This window comes from Serinus canaria, chromosome 1 (genome assembly GCF_022539315.1).
Source record: "Serinus canaria isolate serCan28SL12 chromosome 1, serCan2020, whole genome shotgun sequence".
NCBI classification, from domain to species: Eukaryota; Metazoa; Chordata; class Aves; order Passeriformes; family Fringillidae; genus Serinus; species Serinus canaria.
Window position 1 is genome coordinate 29,850,022 of NC_066313.1, and position 26,619 is coordinate 29,876,640.

General features: G+C 45.0%; 1 protein-coding gene across 1 annotated transcript; it reads left to right on the top strand.

Moving 5' to 3' along the window:
* Nucleotides 1-8: 8 nt before the first annotated feature.
* On the top strand, nucleotides 9-26,392 carry USP35 (ubiquitin specific peptidase 35). Its single transcript, XM_030235155.2, has 11 exons — nucleotides 9-100; nucleotides 9,407-10,103; nucleotides 11,256-11,391; nucleotides 15,169-15,298; nucleotides 16,732-16,833; nucleotides 18,682-18,840; nucleotides 19,615-19,808; nucleotides 19,930-20,023; nucleotides 21,569-21,675; nucleotides 22,449-23,664; nucleotides 24,842-26,392. Exons 2-11 carry the CDS (start codon nucleotides 9,422-9,424, stop codon nucleotides 25,010-25,012), a joined length of 2,991 nt encoding a protein of 996 aa, XP_030091015.2. The 5' UTR covers nucleotides 9-100; nucleotides 9,407-9,421; the 3' UTR covers nucleotides 25,013-26,392.
* The last annotated feature ends 227 nt before the right edge of the window (nucleotides 26,393-26,619 follow it).

Below are 26,619 nucleotides of genomic sequence, written 5' to 3' on the forward strand. Positions count from 1 at the left end.
GCTGGGAGATGTAGTTTCGCCGCTGCCCTTGGCCCTGCCCAGTGCTGCCCCGGGACTGCGGCTCGCAGCCGGCCACGCCGCATCTCGGCCCCGGCCGGAGGTAACGCGGGGCGGGCGGAAGGGAAGGGGGTGCAGGAGAGGGGCGGTCAGGGGTTTTGGTGATCGCAGGGAAGGGGGGGTCGAATGCTGGGGAAGTGGTGCAGTAGCGGAGGTTTGGTCTTGGGATATAGGAGGGATGCTCAGGAGAAGGGATGCAGGAGTAGTAGTCAGGGAAAGAGGTGTAGGAGGGATGCTCGGCATGAGAGATGCAGGAGGAACGCTCGGGGTGACGGGTGCAGGAGGAATACTCCGGTGAGAGGTACGGGAGATGTGCTTGGGGTGAGGGATTCAGGAAGAATACTAGGGGTGAAGGGTGTAGGAAGGATGCTCAGGAGAAGGGATGCAGATGGAGTAGTTGAGAAAAGGAGGTCTGGAGGGATACTCAGGGTGAGGGATGCAGAAGTGCTTTGGGTAAGAGGTACAGGAGGAGTGCTTGGGGTGATGAGTGCTCAGGGTGAGGGAGGAATACTCAGTGAAGTGTATAGGAAGGGTGCTCAGGGGAAGAGATGCAGGAGGGGTAGTCAGGGAAAGGGATGCTTGGGGCATTGGCATGCTGGAGGGATGCATGGAATGAGGGATGCTCTGCGTGAGGGATGAGTTAGGCTGCTCAAGGGAAGCAGTGCAGGAAGGGTGCTGGTGGAAAGTGTTGCAGAAGGGATGCTCAAAGGCAAGAATGCTTGGCAGTAGGGAATAAAGAAGGTTTTTCAGGGGTCAGGATGCAGGAAAGAGCTGTAAGTAAGGGCTGCTTGAGGATCAGGATAGAGTTGGCATTCTCAGGAACTGGGATGCTCCAAGGGAGGGATACCCAGGATAAAGGGTAGGAGTGCTTGGGAGGGAAACTCAGAGGGATGCTCTGGGGTTGCAGTGTAGCAGAGGGCTTGGAGTGAGGTACAGGAGAGATGGTTGGTGTGAGAACTGCTGAAAAGGCTGAGATGCAAGAAGAATGCTCAAGAGAGGGATTCTTGTAGGGAGGAGTTTGGGAGAAAGGGTGGGGTTTTGGGATTCTCAGAGAGATGTTTGGACAGAGGTATGCTCTATGGTCAGGGTGCAGAAGGGAATGGCGGAGGAGAGGTGCTTGAGCATTTGGCTTTTTGGAAATCAGGCTATAGGTGAATGCTTGGAGAGAGAAATACAAGAGCAACATTGGAAAGTGGGGGTGTGTGCATTCCCACACTGCCTGTAGGGCTTTGCAAAGCTGTTTACAAGGCAGCATCTTGTTACAACAAACTGGCCAAGACAGATTTAGGTTTTCCCCAGGGAAGCTGACCTGGGGAGAGACGCCTTGGGATGTTCCCATGAGATAGGGAGCCAAAGACTCTAAAAGTGAGGGTCAAATTCAGATTAGCTGAGATCCAATCCAATTTTAGGTTAGATCTGCCCTGGCTTGGACTTTGCAGGTGTTACTGAAGAACAAAAGCAGATGTTGGAATATTTGCACTGCTATGATGTTTTCATAGCACTTTGGGTGCTCAGCTAGGCCATGCTGCATCCGGCAGCAGGGAAATTTCAACAGCATGCCCTTCCTAGACTGAAAGGATGCAACTGAGCTTTCACCTGAGAAGGGATCTCAAAATTCTTTGGGCACCTTTGTGATGGAGTCCATAAAGTTTGTCATGGTCTCACTTTGCATTCCTGCTTTCTGAATTGACGGATCCAAAGCCAAATATATTGGGGGCTGGAGGGAAACTGAGGTCTCAAATGGGCATCATACCCCATTTTTCCTTTCCTGAAGGCACTACCAAAAATTGGAGATCTGTCTCCAAACAGTGAATCAGTGTCTGATGAATCCCAGGCAGCGTTGGCAGTATCCGCCCTCAGTCTGGTATACTTTGGTGAACAGGACGTGGTTTTTCCTTGGGTTATATCCAGGGTTTTAATTTCTATACAGAGACAAAAGCAGACAGAAACCTGAAGAAAGAAGAGTGATTTTAATGCTATAAATACCTTCAGGAAAACAACCAGCTTTCCGGAGTAGATGTATTTACAGTCTCCAGGGACAGTGATAGAAAGGACCTTGGCCTGAAGGTCAGTGCAGGATCTGGGCACTCCCAGCAAAAAGTCTTATGGAAGTAGGGTGTCACAGCCCAGGCTGAGAGCTCTAGCTAAGTAGGAAAGCAGAAGTCTTTTGGGGAAAGAAAAGGAAGACACTTTCAACTGGAGGATGTGAGGAGGAAAACTGGGAAAAACTTACCTATTGCAGGCAGGACAGAGCTTTTGGGCATCCAATGCCAAATAAATTCAGAGAGATCAAAAGCAGCTGTGGGGGGTTATTTTTGTGTGGGGTTGGTGATAGGCTCAGCCACAGAACCAGTGGTTTGTCACTGCTGGTCTGGTGGTTTGAGCAAGCCTTGCCTCACGACCCTTTCTCTCCTGCTGGTTTTCAAGGGAGAGAGGAACTTTTAATTCCTTGTGACTTGCTTTCTGTATCCATGCCAGGGTGGTTGATAGCTAGTGATGGTTTTGAGATGCTTTATTAGAAAAGGATACCAGTAGGTATTAGAGATGTGTGTATGTGGTTGTTGACTGAAGGGGAGAAATGGAGCTGGGAGGAGCAGTCTGGAGAAAAAGAAGATGAAATGTTAGAGCCATAGGCTTTATTTGGTGGTGCACTGATTGCTTTGACATACAGCCAAAGCCTTTTTTTTAATTTGGTGACTGAGTGCCTAGCAGCAAAAAACAGAGCAAGAGGAGAAACTCAGGGATCTTTGTGCACTAAAGGGATCAAAGAAGAAGCACTGAAGAAATAAGAGAGCAGGGTAGGGTAGGTAAGATAGATGGGTTGGGATAGGGCAGCCTGCCCAGCACTGTTGTCAGCTGGAGAGGGCTGATAGAATTGTATGATGTGGTCAAACATATTTATGATGTTTCAGAGGAAAAAAAGAACCATGAAATACATGGTACTGTAGAAAAAAGGAAGAGGGTCTGCAGTGGTCTGTGGATAGAAAGTATCAACAAATTTTTAAAAAGGTAGGGACTACTATATGATAAATTTAGGCTGATTACCTTCTGGATAGGTACCTTCTGGTTGGTTACGTTTTTGAGACCTTCAAAAGAGCGTGGCCACAAGAGAGGAACTCATTGTTCCCAAGGTGGAGTTCCTGATGTGCAGCAAAGCCATGCAAAATGCCAGCAGTCCAGTTGGGTGACAATGCCTTAAATAAACCTTCACTCTCTGGAGAGAGCTGAAAGCGACTGTCCTGCAGAGTGTAGGGACAGTCTCTTGCTCTGAATCTGCTACTGCCTGTGGTGCAGGGCAATGTCCTGCTCCAAATCTGCTGCCTGTGGGGAAGGGCAATCTCCATCGGTGCTGTACTAAAGGGCGGTTCTGATTCCAAGGATAAAAAGCCTGAAGAGCCTCATCAGCCAAAAGTAATTAACTCTAGTGAGTAGGAGCACACAACATGAGTGCAATCTGCCACTGGAAAACAGTCTGGGACAGGAAGCAAGGAATACGTGATCTCCTTGAAAAGCAAAGGTGAATTTAGAAAGGCAGATTATAATCATATGCAAAAATTCAGCCAGGCTTCTGTGCTGGCAATTTTTCCCTGTTATGACTGCAAATGGGTAGAGTCTCACTTCTTTTCCTAAAGGGCTATTTAATGGGATTTTTCTGCTTAGCTAAAATCAGAGTTTTTAGCTCTGATTTTCTGCTTAGACCTCATAAAAATTACCCTGGTGCTCTGCTCTGCTATGGCACTTTATGGGGTTCAACTCAGACAGCAGCTGAAAGCAAAGGACAGTGGAGCATTGCCATTAATGTATTTTGTATTTGCAGGTCTGGAGAGGCTTGGCAGCTGGCTCTGTCACAACCTATTCCATCTCCTTGAGCAAATGCTTTGGTCTAGATAGTTTTAACTCCCTTCCAACCATTCTATGATTCTGTGGTCTTGATGTGCCTCAGTTTTCATATTGCTACAGTAACATGAGTGTCTATTAGATGTGGTAATGATGTGCAGGCTGTGGTTTCCCCTTCTTAGCTGGATGAACAGAGATGTACTTTGAACAAAAAAAAACCTCTTTGCCTGTGAATTCATTGGACATTTGTTCCCTGCAAAAAAAATGTTGTTACTACACAACTACTTTGATATTTCTGGAAAACAGACCCAGAGAGGTGACAACAGGGCTGGTCTTTGTAGGAAGTTGTATACCAAGCCATGGCAAATTTTGTATAAATTTTAGAGAACAGAGTAATTTTTGTGCCTGTTTGATAGTGCCTATCAAGGCACTATATGAGCTCCCTTTTATGCTGCAGCAACGCAGCATGCTGCAGGATTGAGCCCTAATTGCCTGGCTGCCTGGAGGATGCAGCAGGAATAGCAGTAATGTCTTGGCTGACATAAAAGAAACTATTTCGGCAGGAGCTAAGGACAATAAAAGGTGAGTCTCATTTCTGTACTTCCAGACCTCCAGGGAGTTCAGGGAAGTAGATATTTTTCTTCTTTGTAAGTCAGAAGCAAACCACTTTATGTATCACTCTACTTTTGGATGGGGGAATTATTTTTCTTTCTTTAGTGGTTTTTATCAAAGTCTCTATGATGCCATTGTAGAAAATGTGCTGAATTTATTACTAAGGTTCCCTAAAGGTGAGGTACATTTTGCATCTATATTTTCAGTGCTTTGTTAAGACCTAGGGTGTGGGAGCTGGTACCACACTCTGCAAAAAGTACTAAGGAGACTTTACTGGAAATCTGCTGCTGGCAGGGATAAAGGAATGAATTGATTTAGAAGTAATTGGATAGATTTCAATTGAAATGAATCCTAATTAAAGAAAAAGAATGGGCAGAAAAGAACTGTAAGTACAGCTTGAAACAGTAGAAAGTATGAAAACTAGACCCAAGCAAAGCCAAAGGTGATTTTTCATCCCGAGGCTGGGTTTTGGGGTTTTTTTTTTTGCAGTTAGCTCAGTTTGGAGAGTGACACTAAGTTAGCCAATCCTGCTCTTTGCTTAAATTCATTTCCCCTCTCTGGTTTCTAGAGCCTGCTTGGGTGTCTGTCCTTGCGGGGAGCCATCTTGTGGTCAGCAAGCGTCTTTGATGTCAGTAAGGCTTTTGAGATGATGCCCTGCACCATCCTTATATCAAAAACAGATGTGTGGACTGCTAATTGGGTAGAAAGCAGGCTGGAACTATTCTAGGACCTTGCCTTTTTCATATTTTTTATGAATGATGTGGAGGAACAGATGAAATTAATTTAATCAAATTTGTGAGTGAGGCCAGAGTTGAAGAATAGTCAATATGCTTGGGGACAAGGCTGCCAAACAGGAGAGCCAGGACATGCTGTGGCTGATGTGAACCTTATGGAATTCAACAAAGACAAATGCAAAGTGTTTTGGGATGGACTCTGGGAATGGGCTCAAGTGGGATGGACTAACCCCTTGAACTGTTGAAGGCTGGACACTGACAGATAGCAGCTCCCCAGTGCCTACAAGGAGGTTATTGAGGAGAAGAATCCAGGAGTACAAGGCAGGTGACTGAAAAAACAGACACAAATTGAAACAAGAACTTTCAACTGCAAATAGGTAAACTTTCCCACTATGACCTAGTTAGAACAGGAGCAGGTTGCCCAGGGTTGTTGTATGATTTCCATCCTGGAATGTTTTCTAGACCTTGATGGATAAAGCCCTAAGCAGCTGGGGTTGATTTCAGCTGTGGATAGGGTTTGGGCTAGAGACCTCCCAAGGTTCTCCTCATTCTGTGATTTTGCATATGTTATTCCTGCCACTCATTCACTGGCATAGCAGAACAGTTTTGCCATTTCCTGGCATGTTTTCTTTTTCCTTCAAAAACTCATATTGTGTACTCTGTGTTTTATGTGAGCTACAAAACAGATAGGAACCTCAATGTGACTCTTCAGTTTAATAATTAACTCTTTGACCTTCTACTTCATCCTTGTGTGTTCCGGGAACTCAGTTCTGTTCACAAGCAGGAATGAGCTAATCCTCCCAGCTCTTCAGTGCGTTGTTAATGCTGGTGAGAAAGAAGTGCAAAAGGTTGTTCTACTTCAGGAACACTCATTATAGAAGCCTGCTTGTCTGAATATTTAGTCTCTTTATTTCAGTATTAAACAGAGGAGAACCAGGGACCAGATCTCCAAGGCAGCATTCAGCTGCTCGACAGTGAACCGTCCTTCCCTCTCCTGCAGTTCCCTGGGCTATTTATGACACGCTTCCAATTTCTACAATAAATGAGACAGTGATCTTACAGACAACACTCCAAATCACTTTACTCCTCTGCTGCAAACCCTGATTCAATGTCCAGGGAGGTCTTAGCGGGAAAAAAAGTTAATATTAGCTGCTTAAACTAATATTGCTGTATATTACTATATTAATTAATATACAGCATATACATACAATTAATATAGATTAATATAGTAATATGCAGCAATATATTAATATTGCTGTATATTACTATATTATTATTATTGCTGTATATTAATATATTATATATAACTATATTTTGAAAGCATCTGGAGCTGTGTTTGTCTTGAATTAGCCATCCTAATTCCTAGCCTTTGACATGTGAAGGATCTTTTAGTTTGAATGCTTTTTTAGTGTAGTTTTAAGACTGTAATATTTATTATTGCATATAACAAAGCCACTTAAATGTTGCTTTCATGTAGTTCTAAGATTGTAATTTATGGTCTGGCTGGCATCCTCCATCCTGCCTTGTCTGGCCTGACACAGGGTGGTTGGAGAGGTGGGACTGTATTACCGAAAGCCCAGCCTTGTCCTGCAAAGCCCTTCATTGGTGAGGAGAGCTTGGACCCTTCACCACAAGATCAACTCAGGTGGTTCTTCCTGTGTGCCTTCAAGGCCTTTGTGTCCATATAAGTCCTTATGATGTTTCCTGTTGAGGAAGAAGGTCCTTTGGGACTTGTTTGTCTATTGACTGTGGAGGGAATTTGTTTCAGACTTGTCCTACTACACAATGTCGGACATGAGCCAGTTGCACTCCAGGCAGCAACACTGAGGAAGCCCACCCTCCTGTCCCTTTCTGTGATCAGCCTGAGGAAGAACCAAGCCCTTCAAGGAGATGCAAGCTTATCTCAAAATTCAGATGAAATTAGACTCTTTGCATTGAAAATTTGGTGAAGTTTGGCAGTGCTAAAGTAGCTAAAAGCACAATCATAGTGAGGACAGTGGTGGGCAGCCATCACATCTGAGAGGGACGGCGAGAGCACCCAACACCACATACACCAGGGGACTGTGGTGATTTATGGGGTTAGGTCTAAAAGAACTGCAGCCATTGTGTTACCATCCTGCCTCTGTGGTGTTTCCAAATTACTGTGCCCAGATCAGCATGGATTGCTCCAGGGAAGTAATAGTGAGACATAACCAATGAGTACTGTAGATCCTCCTGTCTCCTCCTGGCCCCTTATCTATATGCCAGATGACTGGGGTGTCTGGAAACAGGCTGGGAACCTGCAGAGAGGAGGTGAAAGGGCTACCAGCCTCATTGCAGGTGTGTGCCAGTTTGTGTTTGGCCAAGGTGGCCACTGAGCTACAGCAAGGACAAATGCTCCTCCTGATATTGGACTGTCTGCAAGCCCCATCTGCTCTCCAGGTTGACTTTTTGCCTTGTTGATGCTGTGGTACTTTCTGTTGAGGTAAAAAGACATTATCTGTGGGATTTTGTCTTCTCCTTTTATCTTGTCCTTGTTTGCCACTGGTTTAATGCAGGCTGGTCCCTCAGGAGTCCTGCTTATATATTGTATCCTGAGAAAACAGTGTGATGGAGAGCATTAGCTCTGCCATAGCTTGTTGCAGAAAAGGGAGAAGTAGTGCATGATGGGAGAAAAATAAATCCAGCACATGAGCAGAGGAATGTGTGAGTCAGCAGGCAGGGGCCAGAAAGGGCAAGGTGGTTCTTGGAGAGGCATTTCAATGTAGCCTGCGGTCATCGCTGGATTGGAGGTGGTTATATATATACATGTGAATATATTTATCAATAATGGTTTTTTGTCATCTTGTGAGATTGTGGGCAAGCAATGATGGGAAGAGGTAATATTTGGTGAAGTGGGAAGGTTTCCCAGCCAAACAGCTGTGAGTCAGAGCTTGATGTTTGTGTCTGGCTTGGTTTTACTTCTCCACCTTCAAGCAGCTGTCTACCAGGAGAAAAGATACTCTCTGGCTCAGATACAGGCTTACTCCAGGGATGGCATGGTCCTTGGATGGCATCTGCTGAGGTCTCTTCTGGGTGTCATCTGTGAAAACCATACTTGGGGTACATGTAATTTGCATATATATTCTTCGTAACCCTGTCCACTTGAAATCAACTTCAAATGCTTCCCAAGTGCTAATGAAGGATCTTTCACCAGCCCCACTAGGAATTGTTGCATGTTGTTCTCATTTCACAGATTAGGGAGCTGAAGAACAGAAAGGTGGGGATTATTATTCTGGTCAGGAACACGAGTGTGGCTCATTTTAGGCTTTAGGCAGGAAGGGACCTTCTCCAAATGTGTATTTGTGCAGTGCGTTGTGCTGGGGGTACCTGCTGTGGATGAGCCTTTTTAGAATCCCTGTAATGCATTACAAGAAATCCTGACTGTCTAATTTTATCACTCTGTAATGGTTTGGTTTTTGTTGGGTTTTTTGAGGGTTTCTTTTTGTGCAGTAGTGCATCCAACAACTGGTTATAAATGTTATTCTGAGCTTTCCCTTGGGAATTCCTTGTTATTTTAAAACTCTTCTCTAATGCTTTATTGCTGGTGAATTCAGGCTGTGACAAATGGGAAACTTTGCCTGACTCTGCGGTTTCTTTCCCCGCTCGCTTTGGTCCCGCATACAAATGCGGCAGGTCCCTGGGGAGCAGCCAAGGCTGCACCACTCAGATGGAGTGGCTGGCAGCATGGTGTAAATGTTAAACAAACACCCCTGCCATTGCACAGAGAGGCTGCAATCCCACCTTTGCTTCCCAGGGCTTCTCTCTCCTTCCCTGAATGTGAAGAAAATCATCGGGACCATCTCTGCCTCTTGAGGACACCTGAGCCAGCAGACGCCAGTGTAAGGACCTTGGTTCCCTTAATTCCCCACTTGTCCCTCCTGTGGGTCAGTAGCTGGTTGTTTGCAAGACATTAATGCTCAAATGTGTGATTATTCAGAAGTTCTGTATCTTTGTGTATTCATTCCATTTGGGGGCTTTAGTCTCAGTCAAACTTTTCTCAATGCTCCATAAAAAGCCATAAGAATTATCCTCTTCAGAGTGGTTCCAGATAGCTCTGCTTTTTTGACCTCCCTTGCCCCAGCCTGAGCTTAAAAGCTTAGCAGACCTTCCTTGAACTAACCTGCTGCTCTGTCCCTCTCTTTTAGGAGCAGGGAGCAGAGATGGATAAGATACTGGAAGCTGTAGTGATGTCCTCTTACCCCAACAACGTGAAGCAAGGGCTCGTGAGGCGCGTCATCGAGGCGGCGAAGCAGCCCATGGACAGCGAGCAGTGCTGGTCCATGCTGGAGCTGTCCACCAAGCTTTATCTCACCGGGGACACCAAGTATAAAAGAGAGATTGGGAAAGAGGTTTTGGAAGTCTATGGCCGTTATCACCCAGAGGAATTTGAGGAGTTCTTCAACGTCCGCTTCCTGCTGAGTCTCCTTCAGGAAGGCTATGGACCTCTGGGGAAGAGAAGCCATTATGTACTTGATTATATCCAGTTAGGACTGCAGTTTGTCCTGGAAAGCCCATCAGCAAACAGCATCTTCAGCTTACTGAGGATCGAGGTGCTCCGGAAAGTCTGCGAGAGGCCCGGCCCCAAGCAGTGTGCAAAGATCAGCAAACTCTTAACGCAGCACCCTCAGTGCATTCCCACGGGAAAACACCAGCTCTTGTTCTGTCAGCAGCTGATCCGGTGCATCGGGCAGTTCCAGTGCGTCTCCGAGGGGGAAGAGGAGATCATGGAGTTTTTGGAGCAGGTGAACAAAGTGAGTGGTCTGCTGCAGAGGATTTGGAGAACTCAGACCTCAGCCATCCTGCCCTCTTTGAAAGAACTGTTCACTATCATTTCTTCAACAGGTAATTTAAAAATAATAATTGAAAGAAGGCTGGGAATGTAAATGCTGGCTCTGATGAAGTCAAACTCTATTAGTTTGACATCTTGCAGGGTTTTCATGCACTACAGAAATGCAGCCGCAGATGAAATATAACAGACAAGCATCTCTAAAAGTTACCAGGGCTCTGAGCTGGGAAAACAATATCACCCTGAAACCAGAGAGAGTCTGCAGACAGGAGCTGTTAACAGGATCGAAACATTTGCAGCACAAGTTTGTGCTCAGCACTTTCCAGCTGGGCTTAAGGGAAAGCATCTTATCTGCAGCTTGTTAGAGTGGAACTTGAGAGCTTTTAGAAATGCCACTCTCTTTTGGCTGACTTGGTGGTGCCCCACAGCCTGCTCCCTACCAGAGACTAGGGATGAAGCTAAGCAGTTATTTCTCACTGACCTAGAGGTATGAAGCCCTACAGAGTGTCTGAAGGGTGGTTGCATCTTAGGGTGAGACAGGCAATATTTATCCAACTTCTGGGGCCTTTAGGTTATTGTGGAGGGTTTCAGAAGGTTTTTGGGAGGTACCAGTGCCATGAAAGGCTGGTGAGCTCCTGCTTTAGCTATTCCTAAGACCACAGGAGATGGGTTTTTCAGCATGACAGCCTCATCCATTGGAAGGAGGCCCATTTCCAGTCAGGCAAAATTGCCGTTGCATCATTTTGCAATTATTTCCAGTATTTAGTAAAAAGAGAGCAAGCAGAGGAAATTTGGTACCTGAGTGGGGCCAAACACGTGCCTATAATCTCTTCCTCACTTGGGGCTACATATGGCTTCAGGGAACAGCCATCTGCTAAGATCTAGCTTCATTATGTGCTACACTGGGATCTGGGGAATTATCCTCCTAGTACAGCCAATGGTGGACTCCACACTGCTCATTGGCAGCAGCTCAGTATCCACTCCATGATGTGTGGATGTGGCATGTGGGGATGTGGTTTAGTGGTGGGCTTGGCAGTGCTTGGTTAAGGGTTGCCCTTGATCTTAGAAAGCTTTTCCAATCTAAATTATCTGATTCTACTTTTTGTGGGCAGAAATTATTTGGATTTTAGGACAAGAAATGACCTAGTGTGCCCGGTTTTCCTGTTGACTAACATCTTCATTGCTGGGGTGTGATCCCTGTCTTGCAGAGGAACAGGAAGTGCCCTCCAATGCCTTGGCCAGTGTGGTTCAGTTTGTCCCTCTGGAGCTCATGGATGGCGTCATAAGAAACCTCACCAATGATGACAGCATCACTGATGTGCAAATGATGATGGCCATTGGCAGGTAGGAGAGGCTGTGGGAGTGAAAGGTTTAACTCAGTTTGGAGAAATTCTCTGTGTGGTTTTATCCCAAGCAGCTGGGCTGGTGCTGCCTGGTGAGGAGCGTGTAGGGAAAAGGAAAACTTCTGTATCATTTCTCTTAGCCCTGAGGTCCTAGAGAACTAGAATAAAGAGTGTTTTTTATTATGATTATGACTATTATTATATTTGTTTGGTTTAATTTAGTTTATTTTCTCATAAATAATTGCATTATGGGATGTCCAATATCGTGTATGTTGAAGAGGTTTGATTTTTTTTTCCCCTGAAGCTATTAAGGCCTTTTTCTTCCCCAAAATCTCATTTTCAGGATTTCATTATGATCTCTGTCTCCCTTCAGAAGGATATATTTTTAAGCCACCAGTCACAGCTAAAGACTTATGTGAGGGAGGTATGCCCAACTGTTTCCAGGTCCCACCTTGGCCTTTGTCAGCTGGGTGTGCTGCAGCTGGACAGACAAAGTCAGTGGAGACCTAGTCAAAGCATGATGAAGAGTAGTGGGTGAAAGGCTACCTGACGTGCCAGACCTGGACTTTTCAGCACCAGTGCCCTCTTTGGCATCACCAGGTCTTCTTTGCACTCTTATGTCCAAGTCCTACAGCTCTTCTGTGCTCCAGTGCCTTGCTCTGCAGTTAGGTGTATCTTCAATGATCTTAAAGGGTATTTTCCAGCCTAAATTATTCCATGATTCTATCTTTAACCCATGCTTCCCTTAGAGGACTCCATTTAAATAGATGATATTCACATGCAGTAGTGTGTGCCCTTAACACAAGGGAGATGCTCTGACTTGATCTCACTGGAAGCATCTTTTTTCCTTTTCTTATTACAGGATTTGCATGTCCCTCCCAATAAGGTTGCATGACAGAAACACGTTATTCCTGATGGGAAGTTTATGTATGCAGAAAGGAGTTACTTCTCTTTGGCTTGCTAGGGAAGGTCATGGTTTTCCTAGAGTCCAGAGTAACCCAAGACAAAATATTAAGTTATCAGTTCAGTTCCTAACCCTCTTCTCCATCTTTTTCTCCTTCTGGACACTGTGGCTACAAGCTCCAGATGAATCTTCTTAGAGTGCCAGTTTCTAAATACAGAGGTTGCCAAATCAATTGCATCATTCCTTAAAACAGTCTTTGTCATGAAGAAGGAGGAGTAAATAATTAGTCAGAGCCCACAAAATGTAATTAACATCACTTAGGAGAAATGCTGATGTTTTGGCAACACGTTTATGGCAGATGGGTGCCCCAAAACCACCATGACCCCAGGCTGTTTGATATGTGTGCTCCATGCCTAGAAAAATCAAAGGAAAATGAAGATCTTTTAGCCTAGTATCCCTGACAAACTGGTTGCATGCAGAAGTGTTTTTCTGGTTTGGATTTGAAAGTAGCAGGTGAATAAACTGGACTTATGTAGAGCTTCTGGTCAAGCCTGTAAATAACAACTGGTGGTAGAAAAAGCAAGGCTGTCACCTGCTGGCATAAGTGTACACCACAAGCTCTTTTACAGAGTTTGTCTATTTTTAGATAAACTCTATTATTGTGCATCTGTGATGTCAGAGATACTCACAGATTTGTGTTTTATTTTTTTCCCCTGGGGATGTATCTGTTCCAAGGAGCCCAGGTCTGGATGCAGAAGGCATCTGCTGTCACACAGCTATGCAGGCACTTGCTACCTCTGGAGATCTGGGTCTAGGCTTTTAAAAGTTTAGCAGACCAAATCAATGACTGCTCTGTCAAATTAGGGTCATCACTACTAAAAAGTCTGTGGATCCTGAAATGTGAATTTAAAATGTAATTTCTTCCTATTGTAGCAACGCGGGCAGCACTGTAACTTAGCTACCAGTGCTAGCAAAGTATAGCTTCAACCAAATAAGGCTATTTTAGGCCTGTTTAAAGAAGATAGGGAGAAAAAAGACCTTTGAATCTTGTGATCCATCTCCCTGCTTTATAGCATTGACATTACAGACCCCTTTCATGAATGTTCAACTCTGCTCCTCAAAGCAGGGCTATATTCCCACTGCTGTTCTTTCACAGCTCTTCCACCACTGGGTTGCTTTAATGGGTCAAATCTCTCTTCTAACAGCCAGTCTGTGAGTATTTCTGGCCATCTTACAGTTCATTTGATCTCATGCCAACAGAAATAGCTGAAATATCTTTTGCCTCCCTGGTGTTTATTCCTTCAATATGTGCAGGAAGAGCAGTCCTTTCCCATCTCTGCATTTTCTCATGGCTGTGCTAAACAAGCCAGGTTATTTTTAGCTTTTCTTGCAGGAAGTGTTCTTCATTTCCCCTACTACCTAAACAGGTTTCTTCCACACAGTTCTTTGGTCTTGGGCACAGATGGTTGTGTTTGTGCACCACGTTCACCATGGCACCCTGACCACAACCTGAGGTGTCATTGTTTTCCTATATGAGAACACCTTTCCCTCTGCACCACAGATGGTGATGGTCCTTTCCATGGCTGCTGTTACACTGGGAACTTGTAGTCACCTGGAATCTGCCTGGTTGTCTTCAAGCAGATGAGCTACTGTAGCCTCCATTTCTGGTGCCTTGCATGCCTTTTGAATCAATAAATTTCCTTCCAGTTCTACATTTCTAATCCTCAGGGTTTTCCTTGTGACTCCTTGATCTTCCTCTTGTGTTGATGATGACTGACAGCTTTGTATCTTCACATACAGTGACTGCATGGCTTTCCTTGTTCTCCTCTGGTGCAGATGTCTGTGCCATCTTCTCTGGCATTTGCTTTATTATGCACCTTGGCTTGACTTTTATTATTTTTCAACATCCCAACATATTCTGCTTTTCAAGGTTTTTTTACTGACTAGACTTTAATTTTTCCAGTTCCATGTGAACTTCACTCATTCCTGCTCTTTGCTTTGTGGTGGTTAGTTATCTATCTTCCCTTCCTTTATTTTGCATAGGATACAGATTTATAAGTAAAAGGAACTGACTGCATTGGGTAGCTGAACTGAGGTGTAGCCTGAAGGTTTGGGGTATCTTCAAATCAAAGGTATTGAAATGGCCAGCAAAGCTGGATACTTGGAGATCCCAAGTCTTACTTACTTGCTTATTTACTTACTTATTTACTTACTTATTTACTTACTTAATTTTGACAGAAACAATGTGTCATCACTTAGTCTTAGGTTATTGCTTTACAAGAAACTTCTGTAAAGCACTTATTTCTTGCAGAAACTTGACAACATGTTGATTGAATGGCTAGAAATGAATTTTTTTACCTGTGACATTCAGGAATAGTTGGTTTCCATTAGAGTTTCTGGGTGGAGCTTTTTTAATATGTTTTTGGAAATCAATGTTTGCCACACAGAGAACTAAAATATATGAATCTGAATGTTTTTTCCTTACCAGTAACAATGCAGAGATCAAACCAGTGTCATTTGTTTTCTAATGGTGACAATGCAGACACCTCAATCAAGCCCTCACATGAGTAGTATATAGAGCACAGCACCAGTTTTAAAAACTTGAATTTGATTAGACTGAAATTTTTGGAAAAAATCCCCAGTTTACTCAATGGACTTGGGCCTGATCCTCTGATGAGCCACAGCATGATGGTGACATTAGGGTATTTCTGCTTCAGGCTCTGTTGTGCTTTGAATAACATGTGAAATGCCTTGTGCAGAGCCTGTCTCATCCCAGTGACTGGACACCAGTTTGGAGGAGGTTTGACCCAGACTGGAGCTTGACTTTTATAGTATGTGAATTAAATTTATTTAAGAGTTTGTGTTTCATTTCAGGATGATTGACTGGGTGTCCTGGCCCCTGGGAAAGAACATAGACAAGTGGATCATTGCTCTGCTGAAGGGTTTGGCTGCAGTGAAAAAGTTCAGCATCTTGATTGAAGTCACTCTTTCGAAAATAGAAAAGGTCAGTTGGCTCATTTAAATGTGAATGTGAACCACAGAAATCCACAGAAATACCATCTTGCACCTGAAATATCACCTTGCCTTTCAAATGACAAGATGAGATGTGTAGAGAAAAAAGAGTTTGCTGTCCCAAGAGATACTGATTTTGCTGCTAGGAATGATGTTTTCCAGAACAACCTGGGATTTGCAGGTTGTGGTCTGCAGAGGTACTGATAATTTAAAGGAAATAAAGTAGCCAAGAATTTTCAAACCAGTGAAACACTCTTCTTCCCAAACTATGAAGCTCTTGTAAAATTTGCTTTTGGGAATGTGACATCCTCTCCTTTGACCATGCCTGGGTCATTGCTGGCTGGCACAGATAAAATACATATCAGTGAGTGTATTAATAGCCTACACAGTCACAGGTCAGTTCTAAGGCCTGTGCCCTGGTTTGGTTCCTTTATTAGTGTAGAAAGTTTATTAGTGTATAAAGCCCCTGCTGCCATTGCCATCACCTGTTTCAGCAGTGAGTACTTTCTCTCCCTGAAAACTGTGATCAAGCACTGAAACTGGTCACTATTTCAGACCTTTTTCCATGCTATGGTCCTGTTCTTCCCTCCTTCAAATAATGGAGATAACACCTGGCTGAGCCACCAGAAGTCATCATAGAAGCTACTAAGACTATGTTCTTAGGGACATGGCTTAATGGTGGGCTTGGCAGTGCTGGGTTAACAGCTGGACTCAATGATATTAGAGGTATTTACTCACCTAAATGATACTGTCATTCTATAATTATCAGTACTGGAACATTATCAATAACTGCATTTGTATTTGTGATCCCTCAAGTGCATTGAGCAGTGGGACAGTAGCCAAGCATCTCTGGCTTTTCTTTCTATCCTTTCATTATTAATACATAGGAAAGGGACACAGCCCATAAAATAACATGTGATTTTTGGAAACCCTCAGAAATTATGATCTGACAACAGTACAGGGTATTACAAAAAGGTATTTTTTGTAAAGTAGAACAAATATAATTATGTAGCCTTTGAAAAAGATACTTGCTTTTTTTCTCTTTGTCTGAAAGGTTTGTGATAAAGTTCCAAATATCTGAATAAATTTAGAGGCTTGTTCTAGAAAATCTAGCATTCTGCTGTGCTTGCATAGTTTTTTCATGAGGAGATTTGGAGATGCAGCACTGTCATAGAGGCATTACACAAGGCTGAAAGGGTGAGGATAACCCACACAGTATTTTTAAGGGTGCCCTGAGCCAATGCTCAGGACAGGAGATGACTCTGGAGACCTAGTTACAGGCTGCTTACTTCCACATCCAGCATGGAGTAGGAAGAGACCAGCAGCCATGGTAGATGCCCAGTGCCTCTGTTTCCTGCTGTTCCCTTCTCCTGCTGGTTGAGTGCCATAATGCCTTCTCATTTGCTTTTTTTTCTCCTCCACCAGGTCTTCTCCAAGCTGCTGTACCCCATTGTGAGGGAGGGGGCTTTGTCTGTCCTGCAGTACATGCTGCTGAGCTTCCAGCACTCCCACGAGGCATTTCACTTGGTAAGGCTGAGTCTGGCACTTGTGTGAGGCCATTGTCCTGAGTGTAACCCTGCTGTGGGGCAGCAGGGATGGGGGGGCACCTAAGGTGTGGCAGATGTTGCCACGATGGCTTTGGAGTGCATTTGGTGGAGCTTTTGCATTGAGAACATCTCAAAGGACCCTCACTGTGGAGGGCAGGGAATACATTATTAAACAGTCCTTGTTTTTCCTAAGTGGATGTCTTACTGTCTGTTGGATTCTGTGGGCCCCATCCCATGTGTGACTTTAAATTGTCACCAACACGTGGACCCATTTCTTTTAGTGGTGGGTCATCTTTGAAAGGTTTGAACTACATCAGGGCATCAAGACCAGAAGACTAGATCAGAACACTTCACTATACAAATTCTCCGTTCAAAGCAAAACCAAACATTTGAATATCCACTTTTCATTTCCACAGTGATATTTTATAGTTTGTTTTGCTGTTGGCACTAAGGCACAGCTCTGCTTCCTGCTGGTGTTGCCTCTGGAATGCTGAATTTAAAAAGTGAGGCTGAAGGCAAAAGCATGCTTGTAGTGATTGAACTGATAAAAGCAGTGGTGAAAAATTAATCCTATTAATGTTTGATTTTGTACTTGCTGGTTAAAGCCCTTATATTTGGCTTTTCACCTGAAGTACACAGAATAAACAGATAAGGCTAGAAAAAAGCAAAGCTAGCCAACATTTTCAACTGATGCTTTTTCATTCCTCAGCTGGAGATACTTTGAAGGAACCTGAATTTCTTGAGAAACTCTTTGGTTGCTAAAATAGTCATTCCAACATGTTGTCTTCAGTTGGACATCAAATTTTGAAACACTCCAAAAGCTGTGAGTTGCTCTTTGCTCGAAGTTTCCATCTGAAGCCCATAAGCATAAATTTCTTCCTTTATTTAAAAAACCCAAAACCCAACAGGGCCAAACCATGACTTTTTGTGTTTGCCCTGGCACTTTGGAAGGGTTTTGAGAGTTGTTCACATCACAGCTTGGCAAAATTCTGGTGTACAAAAAGGTGCTGCAATTCATCTTCCCCAAAAACCTTTCTTGTTGGAATGGAAATAGCTAAAATCACAACATTTTGAAGGGAAAGAAAAAGTGGAGAAGAAGACCAAGCAAGGAAGAGAGGACCTGGAAATGGCTGGACTGGGGTCCTGATATTTTTCTCCAGGATTGCACTGGGCTAAAAATAACTTAAAATATAAATATGAAAAAGGTTGTGTAAGTGCCTGGGTCACTCTAGCACATCTGCAGGGCTGGAAATCGGTTGTTAATTCTGTGTGCAGCTGCAGGGTCAGCAGAGGGTGCCCGTGAGCAATGGATCATTTGCATTTGCATCTGCTCGTGCATTTTTACGTTTTCGAAATGAAAGCAAAATAAAGAATGTGCTGTTTATATGCCTGTTGCCACCCCTCCCACCATACCAATTCCAGTTCAGTGTATTCTGTATAAAATAATATAGAGCACAGCAGACAGCATTTCTTTTAGGCTAATCCCATCTACCTACCTTGCAGGTTTGAATCCCTGCACCTAGCAGTCAGCATATCCTTTCCGCCGTGGGTGTGGGATTTAGGGGAGACTAAAGAATGGCAATTGCAGCTCAGCAAAGCAGCATCACAAACCTGCAGGTGTCATGCAACAGAAAACCCTCCAAGGTTGCCAAAATCAACAAGAGAGTTGGTGTTGAGTTCAAAGGGTGAAAGGTGAAGTCTAGAGTGGCACTCAAGTCAACTCCTGTTCACTGTCTTTTCTGCTTGCAGGTGAATTTCGTTCCCCTAAATGTATTAACATTCTGTGAATAATGTGGAGTAATTTTTGTAGTGATTTTTTCTTTTCCAGCTACTCCCTCACATCCCCAGGCTGGTGGCCTCTTTGAAGAAGGAGGACTCCAATTCTGCAACCAGCTCCCTGGAGCAGCTGGCTGAGCTCATCCACTGTATGTTCTTCCGCTTCTCAGGATTCCCAGACCTCTATGAACCAGTCCTAGAAGCAGTTAAAGTGAGTCATGCCCTTCTCAGCCGTTTTACTGCTTTCCATACGGAAATGGCATCTTTGTCAGTAGCTAGAATAGAGGGACTGTCTGGTAGGGATGTCCTGACCCCATCCCTCACTTGTAGGGATGTCCTGACCTCCACACATCAGATGGTGATAGAAGAAAGGAGATTAAAATTCTGAATCTGAGCCCTGTGTAGGCAAGTTGAAGTAAGTTACTTCTCTAATGGTGGGCCTGCAGAAATCCTGATGGTGCCTGTAGGTTTTAGCTATAACTTTATTCTGAAATGCCTCTAAAGGACTAATACAAACAAGTAAACTCTTCTGTGCATGGAGGCAGGTTCATGTGAAGAGCAGGAAAATAAGTTGTGTGAATGCCTCTAGCAGAGGAGTTTTGTAGTTGCCCATTACTAATTCTTCATGGGAAAACATCAGTCATGGGATCATAGAATACCCTGAGTTGGAAGGGACCCACGAGGATCATCGAGTTCAACTCCTGCCCCTGCACAGGACAGGAATCACAACAGGTGCCTGAGAGCATTGTCCAAATGCTTCTTGGCTTGGTGCCATGACAGCTTCCCTGGGAAACCTGTTCCAGTGTCCAGCCACCCCATGCTGGACACTTTTCCTAATATCCAGCCTAAATCTCCCCTGGCACAGCTTCATGCTGTTTTCTTGTGCCCTGTCACTAGTCACCAGAGAGAAGAGATTGGTGCCTGTCCCTCAGCTTGCCCTTATGAGGACAGATAATGATTTGTAACACGCATCTCTCTTTCCAAGGCTCTCCCGATTCCAAATGAAGACCGGATTAAACACCTCTTGGGACAAAATGCTTGGACCTCTCAGAAGAACGAGCTGGCCTGCTTCTACCCACGCCTGGCATCTAAATCAGAGACGGGAAAGATTGGGTTAATTAACTTGGGAAACACTTGCTACATGAACAGCATCATACAGTCTCTTTTCATGGCTTCAGAGTGAGTTTTTCCTCCCTTGCTCCCATTCAAGGCTGCTCCAGGGGTTGCTTGTCACTCCAGCCTTGCACGTCCCACACTGATTTTCCATCTCACAGATTGCATCTCTGCTTTTCTTTCACAGCTTTAGGCATTCAGTGCTGAATTTAACCGAGGGCAACTCCCAGCCCCTGATGACAAAGCTCCAGTGGCTCTTTGCATTTTTGGAGCACAGTCAGGTAATTATTTCATGTTTTAGTTATTTGTTTGGACTGTCGGCTGCGGAAAGGCTCGTCTCCAAGTTGCTTCCTGCTGGCTCTAACGTGCTGATAAGGAGCTGTGGTGGGTTTTTGTAATGGGACAAATTTTGTTTATATGAAGGGGGCTAATTTTGGGAGAGGTGGAGGGAAACTCCTATCACCCATGAAAGTGGGCAATGTTCACACCAGACTGCCTGTCTTTAACTTGTGGTCTTCTTGGGCTGGCTGATGTCATAGCTAATGGTTTGACAATGAAGTCCATTAGGTAATAGTTTACATCTGTGGTCAGCTGAGAAGCCTGTTGGTGTGAAGCAGAGGCTTTGTTTCTTGCTGTGCAGCAAGGGAGAAGACTGGATCAGCTTGCTTGTCCCACTGCTGCCCAGCAAAGCACTAGCAATTGCTGAAAATTACTTTAAAAGTAGTTTTGTTAAAAGGATAATTATAAAAATCCCCTTAGATTCCAGATTACTGAATCCTCTCTATGTGAGGGAAAGTAAAATAAAAATAACACCCTTAAACTAAATGTAGATATTCACATGACAAATGTGAAATTTAATGGAGTGACTCCTGGAGATACAGCTAGGTCATATCTAATTCCTCTCTTGGAAATATATCTTCCTGTCCCTAGAAAGATTTTGGAAAGTCAGTGAATTTTCCCTTGCTGGGTAGCAAGTCATCCAGGCTTCTTCATTTCCCAAGCCTTGACTGGCAGAGATGGCTGGTAGCATTGTGGTATAATGTCACTACAGGTGACCTGATGGGGAAATATAGACACCCTGTTAAATTTAATATTTGGTAATAGAAGAGTCTAGGTTTTGATGGCAGGTTAGGGTGCCTGTGTTCTGTGATAAGCAAGTACAGAAGCATGTTGTGTAACTGATGGTTATAGTTTCCTGTTAATTTCCTTTTAGTTATTTTTCTTCTTTGAGTTGTTCTTGAAGTTACTTTTTTGCTAAAGATGGGTCTTTTTCCATGTTAATTAAATATCTGTTTCCTAATGACAGCAGTTACATTATCTGGTAACAGATTACCTGCCTGCAGTGATCAGAATATTGAGTGCAAGTTAAGTGGGTTTTTATTTACTTTTGTTGTTGTTATTGTTGTTTTTTGTTTGGTTTGGTTTGGTTTTTTGGGTTTTTTTGTGAAAGGATTTGGTGAGAGAGATCCTGATCAAATTAAATGGAGCAGCAAATTAAATTCAGGCTGAATTAAGTAGAATTATCTGGATCAGGCCAATAAACCATTTAAAATTGAGTGATAAACACATATCTATATGTTTATTTTATAGAAGTGTATGTAAAATAATGTCTGAAATTCATCGTTACCATCCTGGCTTGCAGCAAATCAAGAAAATCTTCCTGTGCACTGGGAGTAGCCTTTGTAGGGAGGAAAAAAGGGACCTTTTCAGGCACAGAACACTGTTCTCCCAGTGAACCAACCAAAAACCACTCTTCTCTCCATCCCCCTTTGGGAACTGAGGAAAAATGGCTAGGATTAAATGCATTTCTTCTGTGTTGCTGCCAGCGACCTGCCATCTCCCCTGAGAGCTTCCTCTCTGCCTCCTGGCCACCCTGGTTCACCCCTGGAGCTCAGCAGGACTGCTCAGAGTACCTCAAGTATTTGCTGGACCGGTACGTGATGAGCGCTGTGATCTTGGAGCCTGGTGACAGCGGCGTCCCTAAACCCCAATGCAGTGTTTAGTGCTAACCTACATGCAAACAGGGCACGTGGCTGAGACCCAGAGGAGCTGGGAGAGTGGAGGGTTGGGATAGTGAGACTGGTCTGAAATGAAACTCTTTTTAGGGGTAAGGTCAGAACTTAGTTCAACTTGAAAATTTCTGCCTTTGCTCTGAGGACACAAGGAATTCATAGAATTACAGAGTCATTAAGGTTGGAAAAGACCCCTATGATCATTGAGTCCAGCCACTAACAAGTCCACCACTAAATCATGTCCCTAAATGTCACCTCTACACATTTTTAACACTTCTAGGAATGGTGATTTCACTACTTCCTTGGTCAGTCTGTTCCAATGTCTGACTGCCCTTCACCCTTTCAGTGACGAGATTTTTCCTGATATCTAATCTAAAATTGTACCAACCTAGAGATTCACCTGACAAGCCACTCAGCCTACTCTGTGAAATGTTGAATTTTGCCTTTACCTAGAAATATCAAATCTCTTGTGTCCCAGTGATCCCTCTAGAAGTATGTGATCAGTACATGAAGACTTCAGGTTCCCAAATCCTGTCAGATTCCTTCCCACCTTTTTCCCACAGCATCAGACCCCTGGGTACAGGCAGGTTAACTGGGATTAACTACTTGCAGTGAAGAACGGGAGCCCTATTTTAGAAACTACCTCTTGGTGTTGTATTGATGTGTAACACAGCCTTTTTCTCCCCTGCCAAAGATTGCATGAAGAGGAAAAAACTGGAAAAAGGATCTGCCAGAAGCTCAAGGAATCCAACTTGACGTCTCAGGCAGTGGAGCATCATTACTTAAACAAGACATTGATTGAGAAGATGTTTGGGGGTAAAATGATGACAAAGATCCGCTGCTTGAAGTGCCTGAATGTTTCCTCCCGAGAAGAAGTCTTCACAGACCTGTCCCTGGCTTTTCCTCCATCAGACAGGAATGTGCGGGGGAGCACATCTATTCTACCAGTGGAAAAAGTTGGCCCACAGTTCATTGAGCCTCCAGAAAATGCAGGCCAGCTTATGGGCTCTCCCTGGGTCCAGAGGAAAGCCCCCATGGCCAGTGACCATGCAGCCCCATCAGTGTCAGTGGAAACACTAGGTTTCCAGGAACGGGGAGAAGCAGCAAATCCCATACATGGCAATGATGTTGGGGTGGATGCAGCCAAAGACCCTCTCTCAGCTTTCGGGGAGCAGGCACCTGCTCCCAAGGACTCCAGATCTGTCCCAGATTTAATCAACTATTTTCTATCCCCGGAGAGACTGACAGCAGAGAATAAATACCACTGTGAGAAATGTGCATCCTTGCAGGATGCTGAGAAGGTGGCAGAGCTGACAGAAGGCCCACACTACCTCATCCTCACACTGCTGCGGTTTTCCTTCGACCCACGGACTATGAAGAGGAAGAAGATCTTGGACAATGTCTCCATCCCTGTGGTGCTTAAGCTACCCATCCTTGTTGCTCCAGAGGAAACTGAAGAGGTTTGCCGGCATGGGAAGGACGGTGCTGTCCCAGGGAGTGGCTTCATGACTGTCGTGTATGACCTCTGCAGCGTGGTGGTGCATTCAGGCATCTCCTCCGAGAGTGGCCACTACTACTGCTACTCCAGGGAGTGCACTGACACCATTCCCCATGGGCAGCCCCGGGACGGGGTGCTAAAACCAGCCTCTGACAAACAGTTGGACTTTGAAATCCAGTGGTACCTCTTCAATGACACCAGAGTTTCCTTCTCCTCCTTTGAATCGGTCAGCAACGTCACTTCATTCTTCCCCAAGGACACTGCCTATGTCCTCTTCTACCGGCAGCGGCCGGAGCAGCAGAGCTGCCTGCTGCACGAGGCTCTGGCTGAGGCTGGCCGCCTGCATGGAGAACCATCCCTCCACAAGGACTTGATGGAAGCCATTTCCAAAGATAACATCCTCTTCTTGCAGGTAACTCCCCCTGCTGTGCACAGCAGGCTGTGGTCCTACAGCTGTCTGACTCATGGGCCATGTTCCTACAAATCCAGGCAGCAGTGGGATCCTGTCCTATGGTTAAGATCCTGGAGATACCCACCCAGTCCCTGAAGCCAAATCTCTTTTCATTTTTGGCACCCAGATATAAACATGTTATAGCTTCCTGATGAAACTGGGCACTGAGATTTGTACAAGACGCCTTGTGGCTGTGCTTGGGGTTGGTTGATTTGCTATTTTCTGCTCCTGGAAGTTCAGCCTGAATTTTCCTTTGAAGTGCCTGGGAATGAGAGGATGATGGAATAGTTTGGATTGGAAGGGACCTTTAAAGGCTATCTAGTCCACCTCCCCTGCAGGATGAGCAGGGACATCTTGAACTCAGATGCTTAGGGCACCCGCCATGTGGCCTGACCTTGAATGTTCCCAGGGGTGGAGCATCTACTGCCTCTCTGGGAAATCTGTGCCAGTGCCTCACCACGTTCATTGTAAAATATTTGTTCCTTTCATTCTACCCTTTCCTCTCCTTCCCACCTTCACTCACTGGTAACTAGCTGTTCCTTCCTACACCTCTGATGTTCACCTGAACCATTGCAAGCAAAGTCTTTTTTTCCCTTTTCCTCTTCTTATCACAGAATCATAGAATAGTTTGTGTTGGAAGGGACTTACAGACCATCCAGTTCCAACCCCTCTGCCACGGGCAAGGACCCTTTCTGCTGGACCTGGTTGCTCAAAGCCCCATCCAACCTGGCCTTGAACACTTCCAGGGATGGGGCATCCACAGCTTGCCTGGGCAGATGGGTGAGCTGGGAATACAAACTAGAACAGATTTCATTCAGCTGATGGAGTTCAATGCTTTTCCCACAACAGTGTCTCATATGACATGATCTGCATGTGGGGTGATTTGGGCGGGTCCCTCCTCTCCCATAGGTGACCTGGGAGGGCTGGGTTTGATCACTGAAGAGCTGCAGTGTTTTGCTGCATCCCTCCTGCTGAGCTCTAGAGCACATGGTCTTCACACCCCACTTTAATTTGAAGGAAGCTCTCAGGGGATTCCTTACAGGCTCTTGGCTCCTCAGGGATGGTGGAAGCATCCCCCCACTTGAGTCATTTATCTGCTGATATCCTTGTGCTATTTTCCCCCCTTTCCTTCTCCCAGGAGCAGGAAAAAGAAGCGAGGAACAGAGCCGCCTATATTTCTGCCTTGCCGAAATCCCCGCTGTGGTGGAGAGACTTGGACAGGGACAAGGATGATGACAGCTCATCGGGGGGCTGCAGCCCAGCAGCGGGTGGGGGCGGATCCGGCTCCTTCCACGGACTCGTCTTTTAGCCAACAGCTTGAACCAGATGGGCAGTGTCCATGGGGCCAGCCCAAAGCCAGAAGCTCCTCTTCCTCACCCTGGTAACAGTGAGCATCTTGGAGGAGGATTTGAGAAACATTTCAATGGAAAAGGTCTCAGGGGCTGATTTGGAGGCGCCTGGAGGGTCTCGCTGCTTCCTATGCACTTGGTCTTCATGCCTTAATGTACCTAAGCTAACGCTTAATGAGCAGCTGCCAACAGCTCGAGAAGTGCCCTTTTGCTTCATCATAGCCATGTCTTGCCTGCTGTGAGCTGTGCCACCAGCCCAGGGAGGTGACAGGGACAGGCATGGGGAGGAAGACAGGCCCAGCAGGGCCCCAGGGATGGAGATATCCCATGTACATCCTGTCTGCAGCCCTTCCCATGGTGCTGAGTTGGTTCTGGGGCGACCTCTGCTCAGTTGTTATGTTTCTTTTTTTAATGGTTTGGGAACCCACCATAAAAAACCCCAAAGGTAGAAAAAGTCTGGAAAATGCCAAAATGTAGCAGTGCTGGTCTGTGAGGCAGTGAGCTTGTAAGACAAGCAGTGTCAGGTCAACCAGAGGGAGTTAATGCTTTTTTATTGCTTTGTTTATTGCAAGACACCCAAAAGAGACTGAGGGGCACAAACCCCTCCAGCCAAGAGAGACTGACCTGATGCAGTTGGGGTTTCTGGGCTCCAGTGAAGACCCATTGTGTTACTGATGACTTCTGGGTGCTTTTAGTGTGCACAGCAGGCCAAGACACACAGCTGTTTTTCCAGATGTATCTTTAAGACTCCATTAGTCTCTTTCTGCTGCTTTCTGGGCTGGATCTGCCCTTTAAAATTTGGGTTTTCCCTTGGGATACACTGAACTGAGCAGCAGATGACAGAGCCCCCCTAAAATCATGATCTTTTTTTTTAAATGCTGATTTGCAAGGTGAGTATCCCAACCAGGTATGTTATAGCAATCCAATATCAGTATATACTATGTAAACCAACGTATTATATAGAATCAGTAATGGGACAGGGGCTGATTTTGATGGCAGATGGCCAACTCAAGCCCCAGGCAGCACATCTACAGGACCACAGCTCCCTCCCATGTCCCTTCCCAGCTGTTTTGCCCTGCCTGCTCCTCCCTCACACCTGTAGTAGAGATTTCTCTGGCTCAAGTGGCAGAGTCTTGTGCCTTAGGTCCTAAGTGCAAGGCCCAATCCTGACCATGGCGTATCGGGGTAGAAGTGTGGAAGAAAAGGCAAAGCACAGACATTGCTATGGGTAACGTGAGCAGAAAGTCTGCTGGAGAGGATACTTGGGGTCAAATATCTGGTGTAGACTATCATATTCTTTTATTGTCTTTCCTATATATAAATAAAGGAAATTAATTCAACACACAGACTTAGTGTCTTATTGCAGTACTCATAGATATTGGGCTGATGGGTCAAAAAAGAGATGGGGAAGCTGAGGCATCCATCCTCAAGGACACGGGACAGTCCTGCAGAGTGGTGGCTTGGAAGAGGGGATCAGACAGAGGTGGAATGGGAACCTTAGAGCAGAGCTGTGTGCCCTCCAGAAGAACTTCACAATACTAATAGTGGAGCCTGGTGGATGAACAGT